The 26,618-nt window shown below is 46.5% G+C and overlaps 1 protein-coding gene across 1 annotated transcript; it reads left to right on the top strand.

Moving 5' to 3' along the window:
* Window positions 1-24,789, top strand: RAB44 (RAB44, member RAS oncogene family). The gene is made up of 13 exons (XM_025043692.1): window positions 1-207; window positions 7,432-7,543; window positions 9,283-9,457; window positions 10,683-10,829; window positions 11,483-11,573; window positions 11,985-12,080; window positions 13,963-14,181; window positions 14,765-16,196; window positions 19,529-19,610; window positions 20,735-20,849; window positions 21,602-21,703; window positions 23,237-23,313; window positions 24,699-24,789. Exons 1-13 carry the CDS (start codon window positions 1-3, stop codon window positions 24,787-24,789), a joined length of 2,946 nt encoding a protein of 981 aa, XP_024899460.1.
* The last annotated feature ends 1,829 nt before the right edge of the window (window positions 24,790-26,618 follow it).

The following is a 26,618-nucleotide window of genomic DNA, read 5'->3' as shown; positions in this document are numbered from 1 at the left end:
ATGGAGACTGGACAGAGAGTGACCCGAAAAGGCCGGAAACTGGGCTCCAGCTGCCGGCGGCAGACACGAGAGCCCGCTGATGGCCAGGATGCCCCTGTGGCTCCAGAGCTAGAGTCCTGGTCCTCCCAGGCAGCTGCAGAACTGCAGGGCTTCTTCCAGGACTGTGGTGCCAAGGAGAGGGGCTTTGTCACCCGTGAAGACCTGGCGGTGAGCTAAGACCCCATCCCGCTCCCTGAATCCCTTTTTTGCAGCCTCCTGAGACTTCCTGTCCCCGGAAAGGCAGGGCTTGCCTTTTCTTTCTCCTTTCTCTCATCTAAACTTTGATCTCAGAAATGGCTAGAAGCTTGTTTACACCAACGTGTAAAAGACTAATACGGCTTTATGTGTTCCCCTCTTCCAGAGACATTTACATTTTAACAAAGGAAAAGACTTTAAACCAAAGGAATAACTTGCAAATGATATAATTTTAGGCCCATTGAGTGGGGAGCAGTCAGAATCCTGGAAATCAAACCATGTCGATGACTATAAACTTGAATGAAACAAGATCGGCCATGGTTGTATGTGTCAATAAGGAGTCTTAGGCCGTGGCCTAGGCCAGATTGACTGATTTTTCTTTGGTTTATCCTCATTCTCTGTAAAGGGGCCTATATGGGTTTCTAGAGTCTCACTGGGCCTGCTGTCTCCTCCTGGTATTGCTCCAAGCTCCAGACTGCCCTTCCCCCATCAAAACTGACCTTTCCTATGTTCCAGCCTCAGGGCCACAAAAAGGTTTGAGTGGCTGATGTTAAATATAGTTTTTAAAAGGGTTAAAAAAAATAGAGAGAGAGACTTTCAAGTAAACATAAAATCAACACTTATCAAAGGTCTTACCTAATTAATTATTGTTATTAATTAATGAGGGAACCAGTAAGATGTTATGACAAGTTCAAAGAGCATTTGAGAAGTTAGGGTATTTATAGGCAATTTGACAGAAGAGTATTAGGATAAGATTGCTGAGTTCGATTTTTAAAATGGCTAATGTCCAACAGGCCATGGATCCTTGGGGTTATCTGTTCTGCTAGACAAAATTATTTTTGTCTCTCCTGGACAAAAATCTACAAGTTAACAAGTAACTTCAGTAAGTCTGGGATCTTTAATTAAAGGTAAACAGTGAGATGAACTAAATGCATTCCTCTAGTCTATATCATGCTTGAAAGGGCATGCTGTCTAACTTTTTGCCTTATTTTCAAGCTTCACATAATTTTTTTGTGATCATAAATAATCTCTAGAGTTTAGTTAGTCCTGATATGAAAAAGGATGGTCTTCCTCGTGGATACAGAGAACTGACTGGTGATTGCCAGATCGGAGGGAGGTTGGTGGGCTGGGTGAAAAAGGTGAAGGGATTAAGAAGTACAAACTGGCAGTTACAGAATAGTCACGGGGATACGAAGTACAGCACAGGGAATATAGTCAATAATATTGTAATAATTAGGTATAGTGCCAGGTGGATACTAGACTAATCAGGGGGATCACTTTGTAAATTATTTAAATGTCTAATCACTATGCTGGGCACCTGAAACTAATATAAAATAATATTGAATGTCAACTCTAATTAAAAAATAAAAATAAAAGAAAAAAACAAGAAAAAGGCCGGTCTTCTTAGGTCTGGCTTGATTATTCTTATAGGTGTAGCAAGGGTGTAGATGAAATATGTGGTTCTCGTTAAGTCTGCTCTGCAAATCTAGGCTTTTGAAGTGTTGAGCCATTTTGGCGCTGTCCAGAAGTTTTCACATGGAATCCTAGGTCGGACCTTTAAAATTTCTATTATTTGCTCTTTTATCTAGAGTGACCATCTGTCTCAGTTTGCCTGGGACTGGAGGGGTACCTGGGATGTAGCTCTTTAGTGCTAAAACTGGGCAAGTTTTGAGCCAACTTGGACAAGTTGGCCATCCTACTTTTATCCTAAGGTGAGGAAACTAACAAGACTCTCTCTACCAGCTTTCACCAGCAACCCCTATAAATATGAGGAACTTTCTCTCTTCTTGAAGGTCCCAATTTTTCTAAGATCCTTCTCCCACCCAGAAGTGGCCTTCTCTATCACCTGATTCCTAGGAGGGCTTTGTAGGCATTGGCTCCATGGGTGTTCCTTACAGTGGACTTGTCACACCTGATTAAATGAGAATCATTCTTAGATGTGACACTACAGTTAGACAATAGATTTATCTAACTAGATCCCAGCAAAAGGAAGACAGATTCTTATTGAACTTATATAAATAACTATATTGCCATGGAAAGTAAGGAGATTCAGTAAAAGTATTGGTTTCTGAATCAGGAGGGGCTCAGTGAGATTCGGATATCATTTAACATGTTTCATTTCAGTTTACAAAAGCAATAATCTACTAAACTGAAGGTTAGAGACAGCTCAAGAAGACAGAGAAGATTTTCTCATAAATCTATAAAAACAGAACAATAAAAATAATAGCAACTATATTATCAACAAATAACCACACTATATTTCTTTGACCCATTCATTCAGTTCCATGGAAGTAATTTTTATTCTGCTGGATCTTGGGTGAGTTAGCTGCTTCTAGACTCAAAAGAGTCCTAGAAATGGTCAGCCCACTAGCTCAGCCTGAAGGTTAGCTAATTTCAGCTCGGCATCATGTACCCAAGTGCAGCATCAGTAGTTCATAGAACCTGGTGTAGTCCTTCCCTCCAAGGCTTTGAGTCTGTCCTTTGTAGAAAACACAAACTGTGGCCTGCAGCTTTTAACGGAGCCTTCAGGTAAAGTTGGAAAGCAGAAACTTATTAGTATTGAGACTGAAAGGCTATGGTTATTTATTACAATAACAATATCAGAGTGGAAGAAAGTAAAGCTCTCTCTTGGGATACAGTACATAACTATTTCATAAGGGTTTGATAAGTGTTTCCCCTGAAGATAAGAACATATTATGGATAGCAAGGACACTGAGAAATCTCCAGGGCCTTCCCATAAAGCATGCAACTTCTGAAATGGTTATGTTAATGCATTTTACTACGTAAACTTAGCGTAGGAAAGGCTGACTATCTCTTCTGATTTGACAGTTCTTCCCATGATGCTCTTCTTTTTTACACTCAAGCCATATTTAATATCAGAGTTTGTTACAGGCTAAAGCCTCAGTTTTTATTTTCTTCTCCATGTAACACTTTTTTACGATATTTTTCTTTCTTGATAATGATCAGCTTATTATCTTTTAGGAGCACTTGTTAAGCATAACTGTATTAATTAATCTTAATAAACTTTTAAAATTCCTTATAAGTTATCTATATTGTCCAAAAGAATATTGGAAATATTTCAGTATCAAGGGTTTGAAGTAAAAATTTCTTTATAATTTCTGAAAATGATTTTTTTCATGTTTTTTAAATTGAGGATTAATTGACATAATATTATATTATTTTCAGGTGTACGACATAATGATTTGATACTTGGATATGTTGCAAAATAATTACCACAATAAGTCCAGTTAGGATACATCACCATACATAGTTACGAAATTATTTTCTTGTTATGAGAACTTTCAGAATCCACTCTCCTAGCTACTTTCAAATATGCAATACACTGCAGTGGTCCCCAAACTTTTTGGCACCAGGGACCAGTGCTCCTCTGAGAATCTAATGCCTGATGATCTGAGGTGGAGCTGAGGTGGTGAGGCTAGTGCTGAGGAGCAGCTGCAAATACAGACAAAGCTTCGCTTGCTCGCTATTTTCAACCTATTGTTTTAAATATGCAGCATAGTATTATTAAATATAGTCACCATGCTATATATTACATAACCATGACTTATTCATTTTATAACTGGAAATTTGTTCCTTTTAACCCCCTTCATCCATTTAACCTACTCCCCGCCTTCCACCTCAAGCAATCACCAATCTGTTCTCTATATCCATGAGCTCAGGGCTTTTAAATCGTTGCTTTTAGATTCCACATATAAGTGAGATCATAAAGTATTTAGTTTTTTCCGTCTAACTTATTTCACTTAGCATAATGTACTTAAGGTCCATCCACGTTGTCATAAATGGCAGGATTTTCTTCTTTTTCTTCTTCTTTTTTATGGCTGAATAATATTCCATTATATATATGTACTGCATTTTCTTTATCCATTCATCCATTGATGGACATTTAGGTTGTTTCTATGCCTTGGCTATCATAAATAATGCTGCAATTAACATGTGTGTGCATATATCTTTTTGAATTAGTATTTTTGTTTTCTTCAGATAAATACACAGAAGTGTAATTGCTGAATCATATGGTAGTTCTATTTTTAATTTTTTGAGGAACTTCTATACCAGGGGTCCCTAACCCCTGGGCTGTGGACCAGTACCGGCCTGCACAGCAGGCGGTGAGCAGCGGGCAAGCGAGCGAAGCTTCATCTGGGTTTGCAGCTGCTCACCAGTGCTGGCATCACCGCCTTAGCTCCACCTCAGATCATCAGGCACTGAATTCTCATAGGACCACTGGTCCCTGGCGCCAAAAAAGTTGGGGACTGCTGCTCTATACTGTTTTCCATAGTGGATGCACCAGTTTTCATTCCCATCAGCAGTGTACGAGGGTTCTCTTTTCTCAACATCTTTGTCAACACTTGTTATTTCTTGGCCACGATGCTCTTATAATAGTGATGAAGTATTTAATAAATATAGAGAAAGATATCCTGATTTTTTCCCCCTAAATTTAGAATCTGACATTGGGAAGGCAAAATCAAAAGAGCTGTCAGAGAAATTTGGCCTCTAGATTTAGATGGGATCATGGGAACCTGAGAAATAGTACTTGTTTAATCAAAGTGACAATAAAATAAAATATTTTGAAATAAACTTAGAAGAAGGTAATATGGTTGCAAGGATATTTATATCTTTCATAAGAGAGATATCTTAGATATTTTTTAAAAATTAGAACATGATTAAGCCAAAGCATAGCAGAGAAAATTATTCTGTGAAGATACGGAATCAGTTATCTTGGCAATTTACACAGAAGAGAAATAGTAACTTCTTTTTAACTCTTGCTAAGAGCTCTAAAACCTATTTATCTTTTAATAGAGATGGAGCCCAATTCTAGTTTTGCATTAATATAACATGTACCTGTAAAAATTTCATAAGTTTTGTTTTTAATTTATTTTTAAACCCATCAAAACAGAGGCAAATTTGGCAAAACGTTAACATATTTCATAGCTTATTTTCAGACTCAGGTATTCTAAATCAAGGGAAATAAGATTTCCTTTCAGCAAACCCTCTACATTTATTTATATTCGTTCAGGTTTTGTCTTTTTACATATTTTCACGTTCTGGAACAACCAGACACTTTAAGATAAAACCATTTCTTTTATTGCTCAGAAAGCAAAAACGTTTCCCATTTCCTTGCCGATACAGTGTATTTCTCTGTCACTATTGTTCCTCGTAAAACCTCAAACACCTGTATGATTATAACTTTTAACCAAAATAATTAACCTTTATTTTCACAAAATGAACTGGGGAGTAAATAATTGAGAACTGTCTAATGTAAGCATTTTACTAGACCAGCAAAGCTCACAAGTTCACATGACTGACTACGGTCATACATATCCCTTGTACAACTTTTTAAAAAATTGCGATAAAATATACCTAACATAAAATTGACCATTTTAATCATTTTTATGTGTAGAGTTCAGTGATATTAAGTAATGCACATTGTTGTGCAACCATCACCACCATCCATCTCCAGAACGTCTTTATCTTCCCCACCTGGAACTCTGTACTCATTAAACACTAACGGCATTCTCCTGTTTCCCCAGTCCCTGGAAAACCCAATTCTACTTTCTGTCTCCATGATCTGACTACTCTAGGTCCCCCATACAAGTGGAATTATATAGTATTTGTCTTTTTGTGACTGGCTTATTTCATTTAGCATAATGTCCTCAAGGTTCATCCATAATGTAGCATATTGCAGAATCTCCTTCCTTTTTAAGGTGAATCATATTCCATTGTATATCTATACCACATTTCATCTATCCTTTTATCCTTTGATAAACTTTTGAGTTGCTTCCATTTTTGAGCTATCGTGAATATTGTTGCTGTGAATATGGGTATACAAATATCTACTTGAGTCCCTACTTTCTCTTACACAACTATTTAAGGTGCCCAAAATGAATTCACTTATTAATATGACCCAAAGAGATAGCTGCTCTCCAGCAAGTAAAAGTACTACACTTGATCTTAGCCCAAAGGTCAAGAAGCGATGCAAGTAAAAGTAAAAAGTAAAAAAGATATAAACTTAAAATTATGCTTAGTAGTTAAGTTTTCAGTATTCAAATTTTCTTAATTTAATATTCAGGTTTTTCAAGTTACTAAGGATCTTGGAAATTGTGTTTAAGGTGGCACGCTACAAAATATAAGTACTGTTGCTATAAAATTTGTTGGAATAATGAATCAATTTAGTTGAACACAAATTTACAATTTTCATAATCTTAAACATTACGTACAAATAGTGTTGGTTTAGACAAAATAAGCATAGGAAATTCAGATTAACTAGTTTCTTCACAAAAAAACAAATCCAGATCTTATAAAAATAAAATGTATACTTGCATAATTATACTTAATATAAAGCAGAGAAAATACTCTCCAGCAACTTTACTTAGTTTTGACAGCTGAGTCCACTTGGACATCTCCATGGAATCTCCAAAACCTTTAATTTCCAAGAAGGCAAATCATGACCGTTAGGCAAAAATAAAATAAATCCATATTGAAGATTTTATTTCTCATTAATTAATGATAGATGTTATGAATGGTTGAAAGAGCATGTAAAGATGTAGGTAATTTAACAAAGAAATTTTTTAGAGTCAGATTGCTGAGTTAGAATTTTAAAAGCGGATTATAAACAGGCCCTAAATCTTTGGGGTTATCTGTTCCATCAGACAAAAATTATTTATAGCTCTCCTGGACAAAATCTGCAAGTTAAACTATGACTTCATGTAGTCTGGGACCTTACATCAGTCTCATGAGATGAATGATATACATTCCTATAGTCCAGAAGAAGACGCTTGCGTGGCTTTTGCCCATGTAGAATACTAAAAGGACATGCTGTCCACCTTTTGGACTTATTTTTAAGTTTCAGATAATTTTTGAACACTGATAAACACAATCTGGGGAGGATTAGCTACTGTCCTTTATTAGGGTCCTAAAGGGATGAGACTCAGAACAGATAAGTGTTGGTGTTGGATGGAGGAAGGGACAAGGTGTGGAGGAAGTTCAAGGCTCTGCTGAGAAAGCTGTCCTAGATGGGGTCTGTGAGTCTCAAGGGTAGGCCCTGGGTCAGGTTGGGCGTGGGACTCCAAAATTGGAGCGAGAGGAGGTGGGGGTGGCTGAAGACAAACACCTCCCATTTTTTGAGGGTGGCCCAGAGCCTTCCCCAGTGGCAATAGCACCCAACTTATCCTTTCCTTGCAGGCGGCCACATTCAGCTTCCTGGGCAGTGAGGAGGAGCCGGAGATGATATTTGACTGGGTGGATGTGGAGCAGAAGGGACGCCTCTCCCTTGAAGAATTCAGCTCTGGGCTCAGTATGTCTGTCCTGTGAGGGCTTCTGGGGACTTGCAGCACAGCCAGGTGTCCTATGCAGTGTGCCCAGCATGGGGCGAGGCTGGGCTGACAGGAAAGGCAACAGTGACACCTTACCAACCAGACGACCTTCACAACATTCCTGAGAGAGTTCAGGGCATGGACGATAATCCTGATTGCTGTGGAGATGTGGACACTAAGCCTGGGTGGGAAGGCAGTTGATTTGAGGCAGAGCTGGGCCTTAAAGATCTGATTGTTAGCCCAGGAGATCTGATTGCTTCCTTTCCAACCAGCCAGAACAGTTGATTAGCCGTGGGCTCCCCTGAGCATCCTCCTCCTCCAGAGAGACCCAGTCTTGCTTTCTGATGCATTCCTTGTCTTCTCCCCAACAAAAAGCTTCCCTTGAGCAACAGGTTAAGTGCCCCCCATTCTTGAGAGACCACAGGCTTTGTTTCTGTCTGCAGAAGTTTTCACATTCTGGCTTTGGTTAAGAGAATTCCAGGCTCCAGGGAGCAGCAAACGGTGAAGTTTAGTGGGTGGGGACCTCCCAGGTCCTTAGTCCCCACTGGGCTGAGCTACTCTAATACTGCTCCTTGAGACAGGCTAAAAAGACCTAAAAAGACTAAGGCCTGCAGGAAACAATATTCCCGCTGATCTTCTCGATGAGAGAAGGCCTTCTGGCCCAGGGAGTGGAAGGTGTGGTGTCCTTGCAGAGACCCTGCAAAGCACAGTTCAGCCTTAGATGTCTGCAAAGCCATCCAGAATTCTCAGGTCTGTTGAGTCTCCAAAGGTTTGGGGGACAACAGAGAGGGAGGCCATAAATCTGCATTTATTGGTTGGGGCCATCCCAGGTGGTGTGTTTTGGTTCTGGTGATTGAGAAGCTGGGAGTGGGATTTGGATCCTGAAATGTGGAGGTTCAGAGGGAACACTGCTGTCTGTGCAACTCCAAGGGCCATCTTCATATCTGTATCCGATCTTGTGCACAACACCAGGGACTTCCCAATGCCTGTGGAACAAAATCTAAACCCCTGGGGCTTAGATTTCCTGGGGCCCACAGGGCATCGTCCAGACTCTGCCAATCTCTTGGTTTCACTCAATGCCACTCTTTGTCTCCAAAGTACCAATATGGCTCCTAGCTCAAGGCCTTTGCATGTGCTCTTCTCTCTGCCTGGAATGTACCTCCCTAGGAATCTTCATGCTTGCTTTCTTGTTATCCACCTCTCAGTTCCAACGAGACTTCCTCAGGATCCTCCTGACCACTCCTTCTGAAGTAGACCCTATCCAGTCTCTCAATGGAAATTATCTTTTTTATTCCTTTGGCTCACTTAGAACATTTACTTTTTAAAAATGTATCCTTTTCACACTCGCTAGAATGTCAGCTCCACTAGAGCAGAGATTCGGGCCAATTTTGTCCCCAGCACAAAGTAGATGCTCGATAAATATCTCTTGACTTAGTGAATAAAGAATGTGTTGGCCACCATGGAGTTGCTGTGTGACTTCCAGCAAGTCTTTTGGCCTCTCTGGACCTCTGATGTTCATCTGTAAAGTGGGCCTAGTGTCACAGTGTCTACCTTGAGTAGACTCCCAATGTTGACATGAGGAATGTATAAACATGGCCCTGTACAAATGTGACCAACACAGATAAAATTATTTCCCCCAGGGCTGGAGCAGGGCAAGGTGGGAGGTCAAGGGCTGAGCCCAACTCCACTCTGTTCCTTTCCGTCCCCCTCTGTCCCACAGAGAACATCTTTGGTTCCCGCTCAAGCACCCACAGGCTCCGCAAAAGGAGGCCACTGTCCTCCAAGCAAGGATCTGCAGCCACCAGGTTCCCAGTGCTGGAGGAGGCCGACACTGAGGAGAAGGAGGCATTCTTTGCCTTCATGGAGCAGCTGGGGACTGGCCACTTACTTCCCGAGTAAGGCCAGCACAGTGTATGTGGGAAGGGGAGGGACAGGACAGGCACTGCCAGTCAGTGCAGGCGAGGGCTCACCTGGACACAGGGCCAAAGTGGGAGGCCGCGTATAAATTCCGGGTTGGCCACTTGTCAGCTGTGTGACCATGGGCAAGTGACCTAACCTTTGACCTCTGTTTCTCTGGCTGCAGAGTGAACATAAAAGCTGTTGTGGGATTAAATGGAGGCACTGCTCACATGAAGTCCATCCTACCCCCAGCCCCTCCCTCCTTATCCTGCCCTGTATTATCAGTCTTCAGAGGGATTAGCAAGCTGGGGCATCAGCTTCCCAAGGGTACTCACGTTCTTAAAAACATGAGGTGCCCTGAGGGTGGGTGCCTTTTTTAACTCAAAAAGAGGGTCCCCACTAGGGTAACATCAGGCATGGTGATGCCCTGGATTGGACAGCTTTGGAGATAGGGGGGCATTTCCTCCGAACTATCTCAGATTCTAGGCTCACGGTATTTACTCATGCTCAGAGAAGGAGGGTCCTGCCTAAAAATGCCCCTCTCCCACCCTTCAGGTCCCACTGGGTCTGTCAGAGCCAGCAAGGGGCTCACCCAGGAGACAAACCCTCAGAGGGTGGGGCCCATTGTTGTGGGACAGACAGGGTGAGACTTAGGGTACAGGCTGGCGGGGCGGGTGTGGTGGGGAGCTGTTAACTGACTTGGAAGCTTGGCCAGGGCTCAGCTTTCTGTCTTCACAACTTAATTAAGTCCATGTGAAAGCAGCATTTATCCAGTGCAAACCACGTGCCAGGCTCCAAGCAGGTACTTTCACTGGGTATGTCTCATTCTTTAGCAAACTTGCTGGGCAGATATCAGCCTCCTCTTTTTATAAATAAGCCCAGAGAGGGCATGGGACTTGCCCAAAGTCACACAGCTACAGAGTAGGAGAAGAGAGAAAGGAGATAGAAGCCCTGGGCCATCAGACTCCCAAGTCCCCCTCCCCACAATTAATCGCCAAACCATGGAGAAAAAACGTGTTGTGGGGGTTCAAAAAGGGGGAGGATACATCTGGGAAAGGTTCCTGGAGGAGGTGGCGTTTGATGGCACCTGTAGTGTGTAAATAGATTGTTCAGCCCTCGTGCCCAAGTCTCTCAGAGTGTTGTCATTAACACGGACGGCTGGGGCTTCCCCTGCTTCTGATCCCCCTCATACCTTATCTCTGGCCCTCCTCCCCTCCCCAGGCAGGCAGACATCTGGCAGCTGTGGGGACAGCTGCGGCAGGAAGAACCCCAGCTGGCAGACAACTTGGAGGGTTTCCTGGCCAAGATGACCAGCCGTCTGCAGGAGGCACGGGCCGACAAGGAGGTTCTGGAGCTGACCCTGAGGAAGTGAGTGGGAGTCAGGGGTTCTCCCTCACTCAGTGTCTGGCATGCAGTGGGTGCTCTTTACATTTTAGCTGAATCTTCATTGAATTCCCTCAGCTCCAGAATAACGGAGGCGAGGGGTCCACAGCAGCACCTGGGAGCTGCATGGGGCAGAGCTGAGCTGGAAGAGGGCATGACTTAGGGGACCTGTGGGGAGGACGGAGTTGGGCTTTAGGTATACCGAATGTGTCTTGGTGCAGGACCACTGTGGGACTCAACTCCAGAGTACCACTCACGTAGATGACAATGCTTGTGGTGACCTTGGAGTTGGCATGGGCATAGCCTGGCACGGAGGTCTGAGTTATGGAGGTAGGGGGATGGTGACAGCAGGAGATGGGAACAGAGCGATGGGGCGATATGACAGGGCCAAGGGAACTAATATCTTGGTGGTGGATCCAGGAGTTAGCATAATAGGATCGGGGTGACCAATGTCAACAGCATATGGGTTGGGGGCCTGTTATGGGGATGACTGTTCTCAGGGCGACAGGGGTCAGAGACCACTGACAGAGTGAGATGAGCAATAGGATGGACTCCAAACCCAGGTCCAGACCACCTCCATCAGCAGCAGAGTCCCAGAATGCTGATGGGCAGCCTGGCTCACCTCCTATCTCTTCCAGGCGGGACTCTGACCACCATCGCGAGGTCCAGCAGCTGTATGAGGAGATGGAGCAGCAGATCCATCGGGAGAAGCAGCAGCTGCAGGCCCAGGTGGGCTCCCCGCAAGCAGCCTGCTCCTTCCCCCTGCCCTGGATACCTCTGCTGGCCAAGCAATGGGGCCAGTGACTGGCCAGTGTGGGGCAGCAAGAGGTTGGTGGGAGTGGGTCCTCTCATATCCCTAACCAGAGAGATGTCGTAAGGAGTGTTGAGCCTGAGCCCTTACCCCTCTCTGCCAGGTCTTGCTATGTCCCTGGGAGTCAGTCCTTCTACTCTTTGGGCCTTAGTTTCCTTGTTGCCACAATCTAGGCCTGAGCCAGGGAAATTGTCCTGAGACCCCTCCTCGCTGGGACATCCTGGACCCTGTACCCCGGGTCTGGGTAGAGGTCAAGTATGGGAAAGGCCGGCCCAGCCCAGTTGTCTTAGATTCTGCAGTATAGGAGCTGAGAATTCTCTGCTTTCCAGAGTGACTCCCGGGACCTGGCCCTCAGCGCTCAGATGCAGGAGGCCCTGGAAGCCAAGGAGCATGAGATGAAACAGCTGACCGAGGGCCAAAGGGAGGTGAGTGACAGGGCCTCCCCGGGAACTCAATTTCTGAGGATTCACGGACTCTGACACCCCTCTCTTGAGGGTTTACTGGGCTGGTTGGGCTCCCATTTGAGAGTAGCCCTCTAGGAAAGAGATATCTTGGACCCTTTTCTGAACTGAGGCCAGGTAGTCCAGTGGGAGCACTGGAACACGAGTCAGAAGATCTAGGTTCAAATCCCTGGGGTTCCGATGAAGAGCCACTCTGCAAAGGCTGAGGAAATAATGTTGCTTGTCTTGGCCTTAGTTTCTCCATCTGTAAAATAGGAACAGCCACGTCTACTGCATCTCCCAGGCTAGTTGTGTCAAATAAGGTAATCGGTGGGAAAGCACTGTGAAATAGGAAAGCACTGGGCGGACATGAGGTGTCAGCGCCAGAGAGGCTTGGTGATAGGGTGGTCTTCAGCTCTCATGTCCATTGTCAGCTGAGTGACCTTGAACAAGTTTTTAACCTCTCTGAGCCTTGATTTCCTCATCAGAGAAATGGAGTTTAGAACTCCTGCCTTAGAAGGCTGCCGTGATGGTTAGTGATACTATATTGGAGGGCCTAAGATGGTGCCTGGCATGTAGTAGGTGTTTTATATACCACAGTTGTTACTGTCTTGGAATCTGACCTGGCTTCCTGGACAGAATACTTGCTGGTCACTTCCAGTTGGCATTGTGGCTAAGTCTTTGGGTTTGAGACCCTGCTGAGAGTTGGCATGGGTGTAGCCCATAGTGGATACCAGAATCCTTCTGACACTGGGCAAGGTTCCCAGAGACTTCCCCACTGTTGCCTTGGCTGGCCCTGTCACCTGGTCTTGCCCTCCTGACACAGGTTGATGTCTCAGGTGCCTCTGGAAATTAAGGCAGGCCCCTTCTGCCAAGGGAAGAGGCTGGACTTTCCACTCGGGGCCATATTGTCCTGTTCCCTGTGGACATGAAGCCTCTTCCCCCAGGCCCTTCATTCCTTAACCCAACAACTATTTAAGGTGCACCTACTATGTACCAGGCACAGTTCTAGGTTCTGAGGAACATGATAGACACAAATTTCTGCCCATGGGGTTATTGTCTAGTCGGGGAGATGGATGATAAACAAAATAAGCAAGTGAAATCTAGAACATATTAGATAAGGAAAATGCTAAAGAGAATAAAGTAAAGCAGAATCGAAGGATAGAAGATTTTGAGAGGGGAGTCAAGGAAGACCTCACTGAGGTGATGACATTGGAGTAAAGACCTGAAGGAGGTGAGGAGTGAACCATGTGATATTTGGGGGAAGAGTATCAGGCAGAGGTAACAGTGAGTGCGAATGTCCTGAGGTGGGCACGAGCTATGAATGTTCAAGGAACAGCAAGGAGACCTGTAGGCTGGAACAGAGGGAGGGGAGAGTGGTATCGGGAGAGGAGATCAGAGATGTAACAGGGTTGGAGTTAAGAAATCTGTTCAAGGCCCTGGAGACCATTATCGAGGCTTTGCATCCCACTCCGTGTGGTCAAGCAGCTCTTCATCTCCAAGTCGTGTGACTTGCTGTTGGCACAGGCGCTTCCTGCAGGCTAGATGGGGCTCAGAGGAGAGTAGCCATTACAGAGCTTTGAGCAGAGGAGGGTGTGGTTCCATTTAAGTTTCAGGCCCTAGTGGTGCTGGCTGTTTGTGTTTCTTACACAGTTCCCTCTCTCTTCCCTACCCCAGCAATTCATGTCTCTCCTGGGTGGGAGGTCATGGAGCTAATTAGGCCAATGAGGGGTAACCCCTCCCCCAAGTCCTATGTTTTAAGCTGGGCCTCCAGGAGTTCGGAGTCTGTGCCCCGCAATGGCCTTGGGAGGCTGTTTGTTGCCTGGAGGGCAACTGGGCTTCTCTCTTCACTTTCTACAACCTGCAGCTGGAGGCCCGGCTCCACCAACTCAGCAGCACAAACCAGGAGGCCAACTCAGAGAACCAGCAGCTTCGGGAGGCTGAGCGCGACCTGGCTGGGAGGCTGGATGAGGTGCGGGAGCAGCTGCAGGTGACCAAGGGGCACCTGAATGTCGCTAAGGGCCGAGTGTCCTGGCAGATGGAAGAGGAACCGAGGCAAGTGGCTGCCATCCCTGGGCTGGGGATGGCATCCCAGGGACTTCCTGAAAGAGGGGAGGGAGGCTCTGAGTTCTCTGAGGCTCTGGGCACCACCCAGAACACATAGTTCTCCTCCCTAAATCTCAACAACATTGCCAAACTGAGATTATCATGTTCATTTCTTAGACAAGGAAACTGAGGCACAGAGAGGAGAAAGTCACATCCCCAAGATCACACAAGTGGGATTCAAAGACACACACACACACGCACGCACACACGCGCGCGCGCACACATACACGAGGTCTAGTGCAGTGCTGGATCCCAGGCAGGCGCTCACTCTATTTGTTACAGTTCAGAGGAATGGGATGGGCCAAAATGGTCAGAAAAGGCTTCCTGGAGGAGGTGAGGCTTCATACAGGCCTTGAAGGATGAATAGATTGGAGGAGGGGGAGGAGTGGAGCACACATGCCGGGTGAGAAGGACTATCTGAGCAAAGACTGGGAGGGAGGGCCAGCCGTGAGTCGTACAACTGTTGGTGAGGGATGTAGGCAGGATTGGTGTGACATCTACCTGCCCCTCCCCTGACCTTAGCTTCTCACACCCTTTTTAGTGTTCCCAGAGCAGATGAGAAGAAGGCTCCCGACCCTCAGGCAGTCTCCTCTGAGGAGGCTCCCCTGCCCGGACTGTTTGGGGACAACGATGACTGGGACCAGCTTTTAAGCAGCTTCAACAGCCCCGCACACAAAGCCTTGCAGCTCTCCTGGAGTCCACCCCCAAGCCCTTCAGGCCCCCAGACACCCCGCGTAGTCAGGCAGATTTCTATCTCAGAGTCACATAATTTGCTCTTTGGTCAGAAGCCATCTTCAGATCCAGATGGGGCTCCAAAGAGTCCACCTTCAGTGCCTTCCAGGGCCAAAGAAGGGGAAAGCGTGGACCCAGATGGGCAGGACATCAATCCAGAACAGCCTGTCCATCCTCACAGCTTGGAACCTAAGGAGGAGTCAGGGCCTGGATCTGAGACACGTTTCCACTGGGATCTCCACGGGGCCCCAGCTGGGGAGTCAGGGAGCCTGGTAGCAGCTGCACTCAAAGTGCTCGTTCCTTTGGAGGATGGATCCGCTTCCCAAGTGACCTCTCCCCCTGCCCAGGACGCAGCAGGGCCCAGTAAACAGTTTCATGACTCAGATGATAAGAACTCCTGGCCTGGGCCTGTCCCAGCCAAGCCACCCAGGCAGAGGGAGGCCCTCCATCAGGTCCCATACACTGCCTTCTCTGAGCTGGGATTGGGATCCCTAGGAGCCAGAGCCCCCACACCAGGGCTGGCTGAGCCCTCCCAGGGTCTGGAGCCTAGGGCTCAGGCTCCTACTGAGGAATTGGAGCGGGGCAAACTGGGCCTAGATGTGCAGGAGGGCAGGCCTGGAGAGCGAAGAGAAACTCATGGCCAGGCCCTTGGGCCAGATGATCTGTCTGCCCTCTCCCACCAGAGTCTGGAGGAGGAGCTCAGGGCTGAGGAAAGGAAACAGGTGGGCCGAGGAGGGCAAGGCCTCAGTTTAGAGCAGTCGGTAGAGGTCCAGGGCCTGAAAACTGGGCATTCAGAACTCCCCCAGCAAGATTCTCTGCTCGCTTCTGTCCCATATGACACACCACAGGCTCGGGCTGAAGCAGAAGCCCCTGCTCCTGGAAAACCATCACCCCTAAGGGGCTCTCCCTCTAGGGGTGTTCAGTCTGGGGGTGGAGGGCCCCAGGAGCCCACGCAAACCCTCCCCACCATGACTGAGCTGGAAGCCCAACCTGTGCCTCCACCCACAACTTCTCACACAGGAAAACAAGGCCCCCTACAGTCCGGGGAACCAAGGGCAGAGAACGGGCCTGAAGACCCAGGAACAGACTCTGGGGAGGCTGGGGTGACCCCATCCCTAGGAGACCCCATAGTCAGCAAGCCTCCAGCTGACCCCGATCACATCTTCCATGTCATCTTCCTGGGAGACTCAAATGTGGGGAAAACATCCTTTCTGCATCTGCTGCACCAGAACACCTTCGCCACTGGGCTGACAGCTACCGTGGGTAAGGGCCCACCTGGGGAAGGCAGCGGGGAGGGAGGGGAGACCCAGGGGCCCTGGCCAACAAGCTGGAGCAGGCAGGGAGTGAGCCATCTCTGAAGAAGCTGCAGGTTATGTCTTGGCCACAGGCCCTGCATTAGGCAGCATTTTATACAGGCAAACTCTTATTATTTTACTAATCATCTCTAATTACAGGTAATTTGCTTTTTCTGCATTGATCTGATTAGCTTTTAATGTGCCACATCAACAAAGCACCCTGCAATTTAGGTGCCGGTGCTGGTTGATGGCGAAAACAAGCAAGTCTCTACCCACTGGTTGGATTTGTTTCTGACTACCCCCAGGAAAGTCAGCCAGGCCCAGAAGGAAGTTGCCTTGGGCAAGTTGAATATTTTACACAGAATATATTTGTAGAGTGTGGTAAGTTAGAAACCTGGGTGCCTGAGTTCAAATCCCAGCTCTGCCACTTACTAGCCATATGCACTTGGACAAATTATTTAACCCCTCTGAGCCCCCAAATTCTCATCTGCGTAATGGGGACAATGATAGCACTCACTTCCTAGAGTGTTTGTAAGGATTAGTTCCGTTGATACAAATCAAGTTTTTAGAATAATATCTAAAAGTGAAGTGCTAATAAATATTAGTTATTTGTATTATTATAAGTAAATATTTAATAGTGTCTAATTCAGTGGCTCCTGCAATTAAAATGTCCCAAAGCACAAAGCTTCTTCTGTCTAAAAATATTGGGATATATGGCCACTTGATTGTTATATAGAACCACAAAAAAGCAAGCTCGTGAAAATCTGCTTAGGGACAAAGATGGAGGGATCTACGTCTCTGTGTCAGTCAGGGAGCATGCTGACTTGGGGACTAGTACCAGACCAGTGCATAAATAACAGCTCACGCACAAGAGGGGCCCTAGGACAAGTTCTCAAACTTTTCTCTGCCTAAGCATCCTTACCTGGGCAGCCAGTTAAAAATGCAGTGTCCTGGGGAATGAGGAACCCATAGCAGGCCTGGCCTGATGTTGAGCAGGGTTATATGACCTACAAGGCCACCACTATTAATCACCTAAGCTACTGGTTACTGACCACCTACAACACACCAGGCATCTTACATACATATTTTTTTTAAATACATACCACCTTACTTATTTATTTATTTTCCATACTATAAATATATATAATTTTTTTTAACATTTTATTTTTTTACATACATATTTTATTCCTTACAACAGTCTTCCCTATAACTGAGTATCTCCCCCATTCTTATGTAAGTAAGAAGATTCTAGAAAATTCGATCAAGAAAAACACAGACTGCATAACTGTAAAAAGGCAGGGCAAGGCTCCATGCACTGCTAACCAGCTGGGAGTACCTGAGGTGCAGGTGTAGGAGCCAAATCTGACCCCGTCCCAGCTGCGGTTTGGTGCCCCCTGGTGGCTGTCACCCATCTGGCTTAACTATGGTTGGGGAAGATTCTGGCTTCCTCAGTCATGAACATTTCTGCACTCAGTATCACCCTCCACCATTGCCACCCTCCTCTCTCAGAAGATAAGAACTATATAGCCTGCCTGCATTTGAGAACAGGGCTGGATGGAGGACCAGAGCCAGAGCCAATTGAATTATATCTGAATGCATTTTTTTGCCAAGCTTTTCCATATCTATCCCCATTTTTCATATGAGGAAAACAGAGTTGAAGATTTGCTTCTGTTTCTTGCCCTAGATGCCCCCCAAAGTTTATACCCAGGGCCAGCTGCCTTCCAAGCACATACTCCTACACCAGAAGTTTTACCCTCTTTTGAGTTCAGCATTGCCTTCTCCCTGGGGACGATCATGTAAAAGAACAGATTCCTTGGGAAAGAGAAAACATTATATTCCTAACAGTTTATGTGTTACATTGTAACATGCTCTGGGGTATGAGTATGGGGACACAAGAGTGGATTGAGGAGTGGGGTGGGCAGGGAGGTAGAAAAGTGGGAGTAATGGGAGAGTTATTCAATGCAAAGAATAATTGTTAAGAGTCATTCAGATTACACAGTGGGTTTTTAAGAAGAGGTTGGGTGTTATCACGGGGTGGTGGGGAGAGGGTTGGATTAGATAACCTCAGAGGTTCCTGCAGACCCTGAGTTTCCTAAGACTTTTGGGAAAGAGGGCAGTAAAGAGAAGTGGATGTTACAGACAACTTCTGTTTCACCAGATTGCTAAGGTCAGGTGTCCTGGGCTGCCACTTCTCCCAGCTTCCTGTGGAGAGCATAATGGTGGGAGGAGGGAGCCTATGGTTTCAGCTACTACTAGGGGCCAGCAGCAAGTGCTTACAGGGGTCACCATAAGAGACCTTTAGAAAGGTTTCTACCAGCTCAAGGTTAATATGAGGAGATACCCCTTTCTTGAGCTGGCCTGGGCTCTATAGTCTCAGGGCTCCATTAGGAAAGGGGATGGGATGGGGACAAATAAGCCCCTCTCCATCATCCCCCACTCCACCTGGATTCCTTGGGAAGTGGGGGTTGGCAGGAAGCTGGACCCCAAAGATTCCAAACCTCCTTGGGATTTCACTATTACCTCCATATTTCCAGGGACATTAAGGGTCTAGAACCATGACCACAGGGAGGGGTGAGGCTGTGAAATTCAAGGGGGTAGGATTCAGGGAGATGAGAATTAATAATGATGCCACTCCCCCCTCCCCCAGAAACTGGGCTAAACCTGGGATGTAAGTCATTTAATCTTCACAATCACTCTGCAATGTGGCTCTTTGAAAATGGCCACCTTGCAGGTGAGAAAGGGAAGTTCAGAGAGGTGAAGCAACTTGCCTAAGGTCACACAGCTGGCACAGTGGCAGAGGGTGGAAAACTCACAGCTCAATCAGTCATCTCTGAAGCCAGTGCTTCTTCCACCTCTTAGGCTGCCTGTTTACCCACTGTCTAGTTAAAGGGGGAAGATGTGTGCAATAATTAGGAAATGAAACAACGAGTATTATAAAAATAAAATAATGAAACATTTTTCTGAGTAGACTAAGGAATAAATAAACGTGGCTGTGCAGTTGGGAAGACAGATCTGTCCACAGAGGTCAAAACGAAGCAAGATGCCTGGTACTGGCACTGACCGTCAAGGTGTAGGAGCGCAGTGGGGTCAGTGAACCTCATGGGCTGGGCAGCCAGGGCAGGCTTCTTGGAAGACGTGGGCCCTTGAATATGGATGAGACTTGGGGAACAGAGGGGAAGCCCAGTAGCTGAAGGTTCCCATGCCCTGGGGCGCGTGTTGGGGATATATTCAGGTAGTCAATGGCTAGAAGTCTTGGATGATAACTTGAAAGAACGATTAATCCCTCTCTGTGTGTCCTAGGAGTGGATTTTCGTGTCAAAAACCTGCTGGTGGACAACAAGTACTATGCGCTGCAGCTCTGGGACACAGCTGGTCAGGAGAGGTAATAGGCATCTTCTTCATTAGTGACCAGGCTGAGCCTGAGGTGCCGAGGGGTGGAGGGCAGTCCCGACCTCGAGGAGTTCAACACGGGCAAGAGGCCGCCGAGTGCAAAAGAAGCATCTACTCCTGAAGGATTTAGGAGGTTGGGGGAGGAGAGATGAATCCAGATCCAGGGGGATCACTGGGCAGCAGACCCAGAGGCCCCCTCAGCCTGGCAGGGCATCTGTGATGACCATCCCAACATGGCCCTCAGTGACAGCGACCCGATGGCCTGTCCTTCTGAAAACACTGGGCTTCCACTTTCCAGTTTAGGCAGCGGTGATCAAAACTTAAAGGCACCTCTTCTTTGACCCAGTTCCACTTCTAGAAATTCATTCTCCTGATTAACTTGTACCTGACTATAATATTGAAAGGACCAAGAATTTCCACAGCTGCACTTATATTACGAAACACTGGAAACAACCTCAACGTCATCAGTAACGGACCAGTTAAATAAGTCAGGGTCTATCCACGCAATAGAATATAATGAAGCCACTAAAAAGACTGAGGACCCTCTTTAGGTACCAACGGGAAAACACTTCCAAGGCATTTTGTTGACTGGAAAAAACAAAGTATAGATTACCAAATATTAATGAGCACTTGTATTAAACAGCGGACAAAGGGTCAGTGCTTGTATGAGTGTATAGATATGTGTGTGTATATATATATGTGTGTGTATATATATATATATACACATAAATATGTGTGTGTGTATATATATATATATACACACACACACACATTTATGTACATTCATTAAATACCTCTGGAAAAATATTTCAGAAACTGGTAATTCTGGGGAGAGGGACTAGGTGACTGCAGAATCAGGGTGGAGTCCGGGTGGGGGACAGACTTTTCTCTGGGTATCCTTTGGTATCTTTTGAAATTTGAGCCATGAGAACTGTTATCTATCCGACAATAACCACACTGTAAGAAGGAAAGCATATGCACATTCTCTTTGGGAAGCAATTAGAAGCTTCCCAAAGCTTAATTCTCCCACTTTGCCGATGGAGTGGCTGAGGTTTAGAGAGGCCAAGGCCTCGGGTCAGCCCATCAGGCCTGGCCTCAATGAGACTCTCTGGGCAGGTACCACAGCATGACACGGCAGCTGCTCCGCAAGGCTGATGGAGTGGTGCTCATGTATGATGTCACCTCCCAGGAGAGCTTTGCTCATGTGCGCTACTGGCTGGAATGTCTCCAGGTGAGCAGATGGTTGCTGGGGTCGGCCCCAGTTTTTGAAGTCAAGAGGAAACTTGGATCCTACCTATTCCCCCTTTTCTCCCGGGATTACAAATGATACAACAGACATATAGGTGACAACCCACTGAGAGCATATGGCTGGATGGGCTAGGAGTAGTACAAAGAAACCACAACTACATAATACAGCCTCTAAAACAAACTACTTCGTTTATCCTATGAACATTTCTTTACTACATACAGCAGCTTTGTGATGTCTTCTTAACACCTGGAGATAATGCTATTCTAGTACCACTCTAGGTGATAATTTCTCGTTCTTCTCCCCACCCCACCCCCCACATACTTAATTGATACATATATGTTGAAATTCTGCAATATATACTAGCACAGCAGAAGGATCTGAAGTAAGACATGTCATCTTCTTTCTAGAAGTTTCTAGTCTAGTTGAAGAGATGCAAAAGAAGTAGGATAAGGTAATATATAAAGAGAGGCTTCCTGAGGGAGGTACCTTTGAGATTAGCCTTGGAAAGTGGGTGACATGTTTGCAAGCAGATAATAGGGGCAGCCTCACTACAGATGGAGGGGAAAGTGTCGAGGTGGGAAGGGTGTGGAGTGAATGTGACATGGAAAGGTAGGCATGTACAAAGGGAGGAGGCACACTGCCAGCTCCTTGGAAGACAGGGCCAAACCCACCCAGGGCCCGGCACACAGCAGGCACTCAACTTGTGTGGCTGAGGGAATGTATTCTGTGTGCAGGACTCAGGGTCTGACGGAGTGGTCATTCTTCTCCTGGGAAACAAGGTGGACTGTGATGAGGAGCGGCAGGTGTCCACCGAGGCTGGGCAGCAACTAGCCCAGGTGAGTACCTGGGCATTGGCCCCTTCTGCAGCCTGGACTGGGCAGATCCCTCCCTGGAGGGTAGTGAATAGGTCACCCTGGCATGGGCAACCAAAAAGGTCCCATTGCCATTTCTGCCCCTGCCTGGCTAATGGACAGGTCAGAGTGGACAGAAGCCTGGCCACCTCTGCTTCCCACCCACACCAGCCTTAGACCTAAACATGAGACTATAATAGTGGGCATGACATTGAACCTTGCTGTTGAATTAGCAGATCCCCACCCAATATCCTGACCTACATAAAAAATATCTTCAGAGTAGAAAGGTTTTTTAAAGCTTTACTTAAAATTCCCAATCAGATCTTAATTTTATCTCTGGTCTCTAATTAACATAACATTCCTTCTAATTTATTCTATTTTAAGACTCAAATTCTTCCCCAGGAAGATTGCATCAAAAGCCCCGCCACAAGACAGTGGATACTATTTATTTATGAATAGAATTTGACCACATTCCAGAAAATCTGAAGAATCATAAAAAAAAGACCACTCCTTGCCCCACCTCTGACACAACCCCTCTTGGCATTTCCCCACTGTATTCCTTCCCATTGCTCCTCTCATTTCTCATACTCATGAGGTCATCATTGTGGCGCCTGGTTGGCGGAAATTTTTTCCTCTTAAAAATAGTAGCTCATCTCTTTGACATACTAATTCCTCCTCTAGCAATTTATCCTAAGGAAAGAAGCAGAAATAATAACCCTTAAGAGAATAATGTAATGGATACCCATGTATAATGTATAATCAAACGTGTTTATATGAGGATGTTCTTTACAGTAGTATTTATAAGGACAAACATTGGACAGCAGTTGGTGGTTAAATTCTGGAGGTTCATGTGAGAGGCTAGCATTTGCCATTAAGAGTCCCATCCTGGGAAAATATTTCAGGGTGTAAAGGAGGTGCTTAGAATATAATATGAAGTCAGAGAAGGTGAGGGTGACCCCTATGAGACTGCTGGTATTTGACTGTTCGGGGCCGACCCAAAGAGCAATTTCATACGGCTTAACCTAACAATATAATGACGTTTAGCCCATCCCCCACCACCTAATAAAATGTTATATAAAACAGAATGGAAATATATACCCAAATACTAACAGGAGTGGCTTATATTTTGTACTTTTTTATTCTGCGTTTTTCAATATTTCCTCCAATTCAATATTTTCAGAATAAAAAAAAAAAAAACATAACTAACGGTTTAAAAACATCAAAGACATTTCTCCAAATTGGGTCACAAGTTTCCCACTGTCACTCTGAAAGCTGTGGTATGTTTCTGAGGTGTCATCTTTGACACCTTGGCCAGCCAGGGTGGAGGGGCGGTGGGCAGAGGATTGAGGCTGGGGGCCATGAGCCACACTGAGAAGGGGCTGCCTCACCTGTTGGGGTGGCCTAGGGACCTACTGGGTGGGACTCTGTCTGCCAGCCAGGCTTTTGGTGGTGGAAGCTCTTCCTGGACTCTAGTGGTCTCCCCCAAGGCACCTATACCCCTGTCTGTCTGGCCTGCAGGAGCTAGGTGTCTCCTTTGGAGAGTGCAGCGCTGCCCTGGGTCACAACATTCTGGAGCCCATGGTGAACCTGGCCCGGTGAGTGCCACCCCGCCCGCGCCCTCCCAGGCAGAATCCTCTGAGCAGCCTTCAGCTGACTCCTGCAGGAAGGGAAGGCCCAATCTAGGAAGAGTCTATGAAACCACAGGGCTCACAAGTCTGGGGAAGGAGAGAACACTGCGTGCGGAGCCCTGACTCCAGCCAGTCCTACTAGCCTCATTAGCTGCACATCACCTCCCCAAATCCACATTGCCTCTCTGAGCCTCAGTTTTCTCATCTGTAAAGTAGAGTGGGAGAGCAAGAGTCACTCTCCAGCTTCCAATCTTCTAGTGACTGCCACTGGATTTAGCATAAAATCCAAATGCCTCACAGTGGCCTGCATTGTCTCCAGTGCCATCTCCTTTGTCCCAGCATGCGTGTACAAGCACACACACACACACTCACCTACACACGAAGCTTCAGCCATTCAGAGGGGCCATCCTTGACCATTTTCCCTCCCACCACTATTTCAGATCACCATCCTCTGTACCCTTTGAAGCCCTTCCGGACAAATTGTAATTACACATGCATTTGTCCATTTGCTTGTTGCCATCGGCCTCTTCCCACCCTAGGCTATAGCTCCAGGAGGGCAGGACCATGTCTGTTTTATTCAGCCCCTCTCCCCACACTCAGGCCTGACAAATACTAGGTGCTCAATAAATGAATGAAATGAGTAAGGATGGAGGGGTATCAGACAGATGATCTCTAGCTCCTTCCCTGACAAAGCAACTAGAGTGAGCTTGCTAAACTGCAAACCTGCTTAGGCCATGATGCCCGCCAGCAAAAAACTGCTCAATGGCTTCCCTTTGGCTTCTTTCTGGCCATTCGGTCCTTAGGTTCCGTGATTTACCACAGTGCCCCGGCACACAGTAAATATATTGTGAGTGAATAAATGAATAAATGAAGGGGCTTCTTTTACTGCCCCAACTCCCAAGCTCTCTGAGCCTTGTCCTCTGCCTGGAATGCAGCCCCTTCTTCTGCTGAAAGGCCCTTGTCCACTGCTCGGTCTCAGCCCTGACACTGCCTCCTTTCTGGTGTGGAGTCCCTCTGAGTGCTTCCCCATTCCTGAGTCCTGATCGCCAGTCTCCTCTCTGCCTGCATCTCTATTCAAGGCAAGGACACGCTGGCTTCACTGTCATAATCAGTCCCTTGCACAGTGCCTGGCACATAGTAGGCAAGAAAGAATGCCAGAAAAGAGACCAAAGGCCAAAGTCTTCGTGGACCCATTTTTCTGGTGCCACGTGGAATATAGGGCAGGGACAGAGCAGGTGGGAGAGAGGAAGCTTGGAGGTGCCGTCCCCAGCAGCTCAGCTTCATCCACGGGCTCCTCCCTGCTGTCCCTGGGAGGCGAGAGAGAGGACTGATGCCTCGGTGTGATCATGCAGGTCACTCAAGATGCAGGAAGACCGTGTAAAGGACTCGCTGGTGGAGGTGGCCGCCGAGAGATCACCTAAGAAATCTGGCTGCTGCTCCTGACCACCTGGCTTGGCTAAAGTGGGCCAGTCAACCCCCTGGGTTTTCTGTTCCTTAGCACCTGTCCCACCTGCATGGACACAACAATGACAGAGAGGGAGCTGAGAAATTCAGAAGAATCCTCCTGGGGTCTGGATTTGGATCCCAGGGCAGGGGTTGTACTAACACTGCCCTTCGCTCCCCGAAGGAGGACTTTGCTGAATAAATAAACCTTGGAGTGGGGGTGGGGAACTCTTAAAGGAAAAGTCTAGAGAAACAACTTAAGGAAAATACATCATGATATTGGCTACACATCTCCAGATGGTAAAATTATAGGGTGGGGTGGGGGGGGGTGTTATTTTCCTTTTTATACATATTTGTATTTTCAGATCTTCTACAATGACTAGGTATTCCTATATAATCAGAAATAAAAATAAATGTTGAGGGGAGGGAAAGAAACTTTTCAAGGAGCTTGCTTTGATGCTGATTTCTAATTGCTATCGCTTGTTAATTACAAAGTACTCTTTTCATTAAATCAGTCCCATTGTTCTGTGCCTGTGAACCTTGTCTCACTCACTGTAGCTGTGTGCAACCATGGTGGGTTTCTTCTGAGCAGAATCCCATTCCTGGGGAGGAGCAATGTTCTGATGGTACCTCTTAGGCCCCAGTCCCCATCTCCCTAAGACCCAGCTCCACTCCCTTTCCCCAGGATCTGCTTCTAAGGCATCACATTCAGGGATCCTACCCCCATGCCACAGTGTTCCTTGGTGCAGCCCTCTGCCCTGAGGTGTCAATCTCTGGATGCCCTCGAGGTGTAGCTGGGGTGTGACAGGTGGGGACGTGGAGAGCAGTCAGGTAAATTGATTCCAATCACTCATGGGCTTGGCTTCTCTTTGGAGCTTTTGTGGGAGTTCCCAGAATCACTCAACATTCACCACCTGAAAGGTAGCTGCACATTATAAGTGGGGGAAGGGCCAGGGTTTTCAGTGCCCTTAGGGAGCTTGCTTTGAGAGACTTAGAGAGATAGACTCTCGGCATTGGACTATCTCCTGTGATCTGTGTTTGCTGAAAATGTTTTCTGTCTCATCTGACCGGTAGCCACAATAACGCTTACCATGTAATGCGGTCAGGTAGGATGCTGAGCTTGGTACTTTGCAATCATTGGGGTGAATTCTTCAGCTGAATCAGAGGAAACCTCAATTTCATAGAGACAAGCAAAGACATTTCAAGAAACAGAGGTACAGAGAGAAAGAATAAAGGAAGAAAAGGGAGGCAGGAGATATAGGACAGAGGCTTCCTACTTGTTTAATTGAAGTCTTCGCTCTTGGCCTCTATTCCTCTCTTCAGTTTTAAAAGGAATGCCTCAGCAGCAGTGAGCACTCTGTCACTAGAGGTATATAAGCGGAAGCCAAGTGACACTTGGCAAGACGTGAGGTATAGAAGAGTCACGCAGGGCTCAGGGACCTCTTCGGCAGGTCAATGACAGCCAGGTATCCCAGGGGTTGTGGGAGGGGCTGGCACAGTGATGGAGAGTGTCTAACCTCGCCATGACAAGGCCCCAGGAGGTCTATGGGGTCTGGTGGGAGTCTGAGAGGATAAGCTGATGGGAGGGCTGAGATTCAAGAGAGATGGGAAGACCGTAGTGATATTAGAACCCATCCCTCCATTTTACTGGTGGGGAGACTAAGATCCAGAGAGGACAGGTAGCCTGGTAAAGGTGACACAGAAACTTAATGGCAACTGAGTCGATGCTCTCATTCCATCTTGGGGCTCAGACACCTGTAGGCTCTACTACTTTTTAGTTGTATGACCTTGAACAAGTCCCTTAACCTCTCAATACCTCAGCTTTCTCA

Source organism: Pteropus alecto, unplaced genomic scaffold (genome assembly GCF_000325575.1).
Source record: "Pteropus alecto unplaced genomic scaffold, ASM32557v1 scaffold202, whole genome shotgun sequence".
In the NCBI taxonomy this organism is placed as follows: domain Eukaryota; kingdom Metazoa; phylum Chordata; class Mammalia; order Chiroptera; family Pteropodidae; genus Pteropus; species Pteropus alecto.
This window is presented reverse-complemented; position numbering and strand designations above follow the sequence as displayed.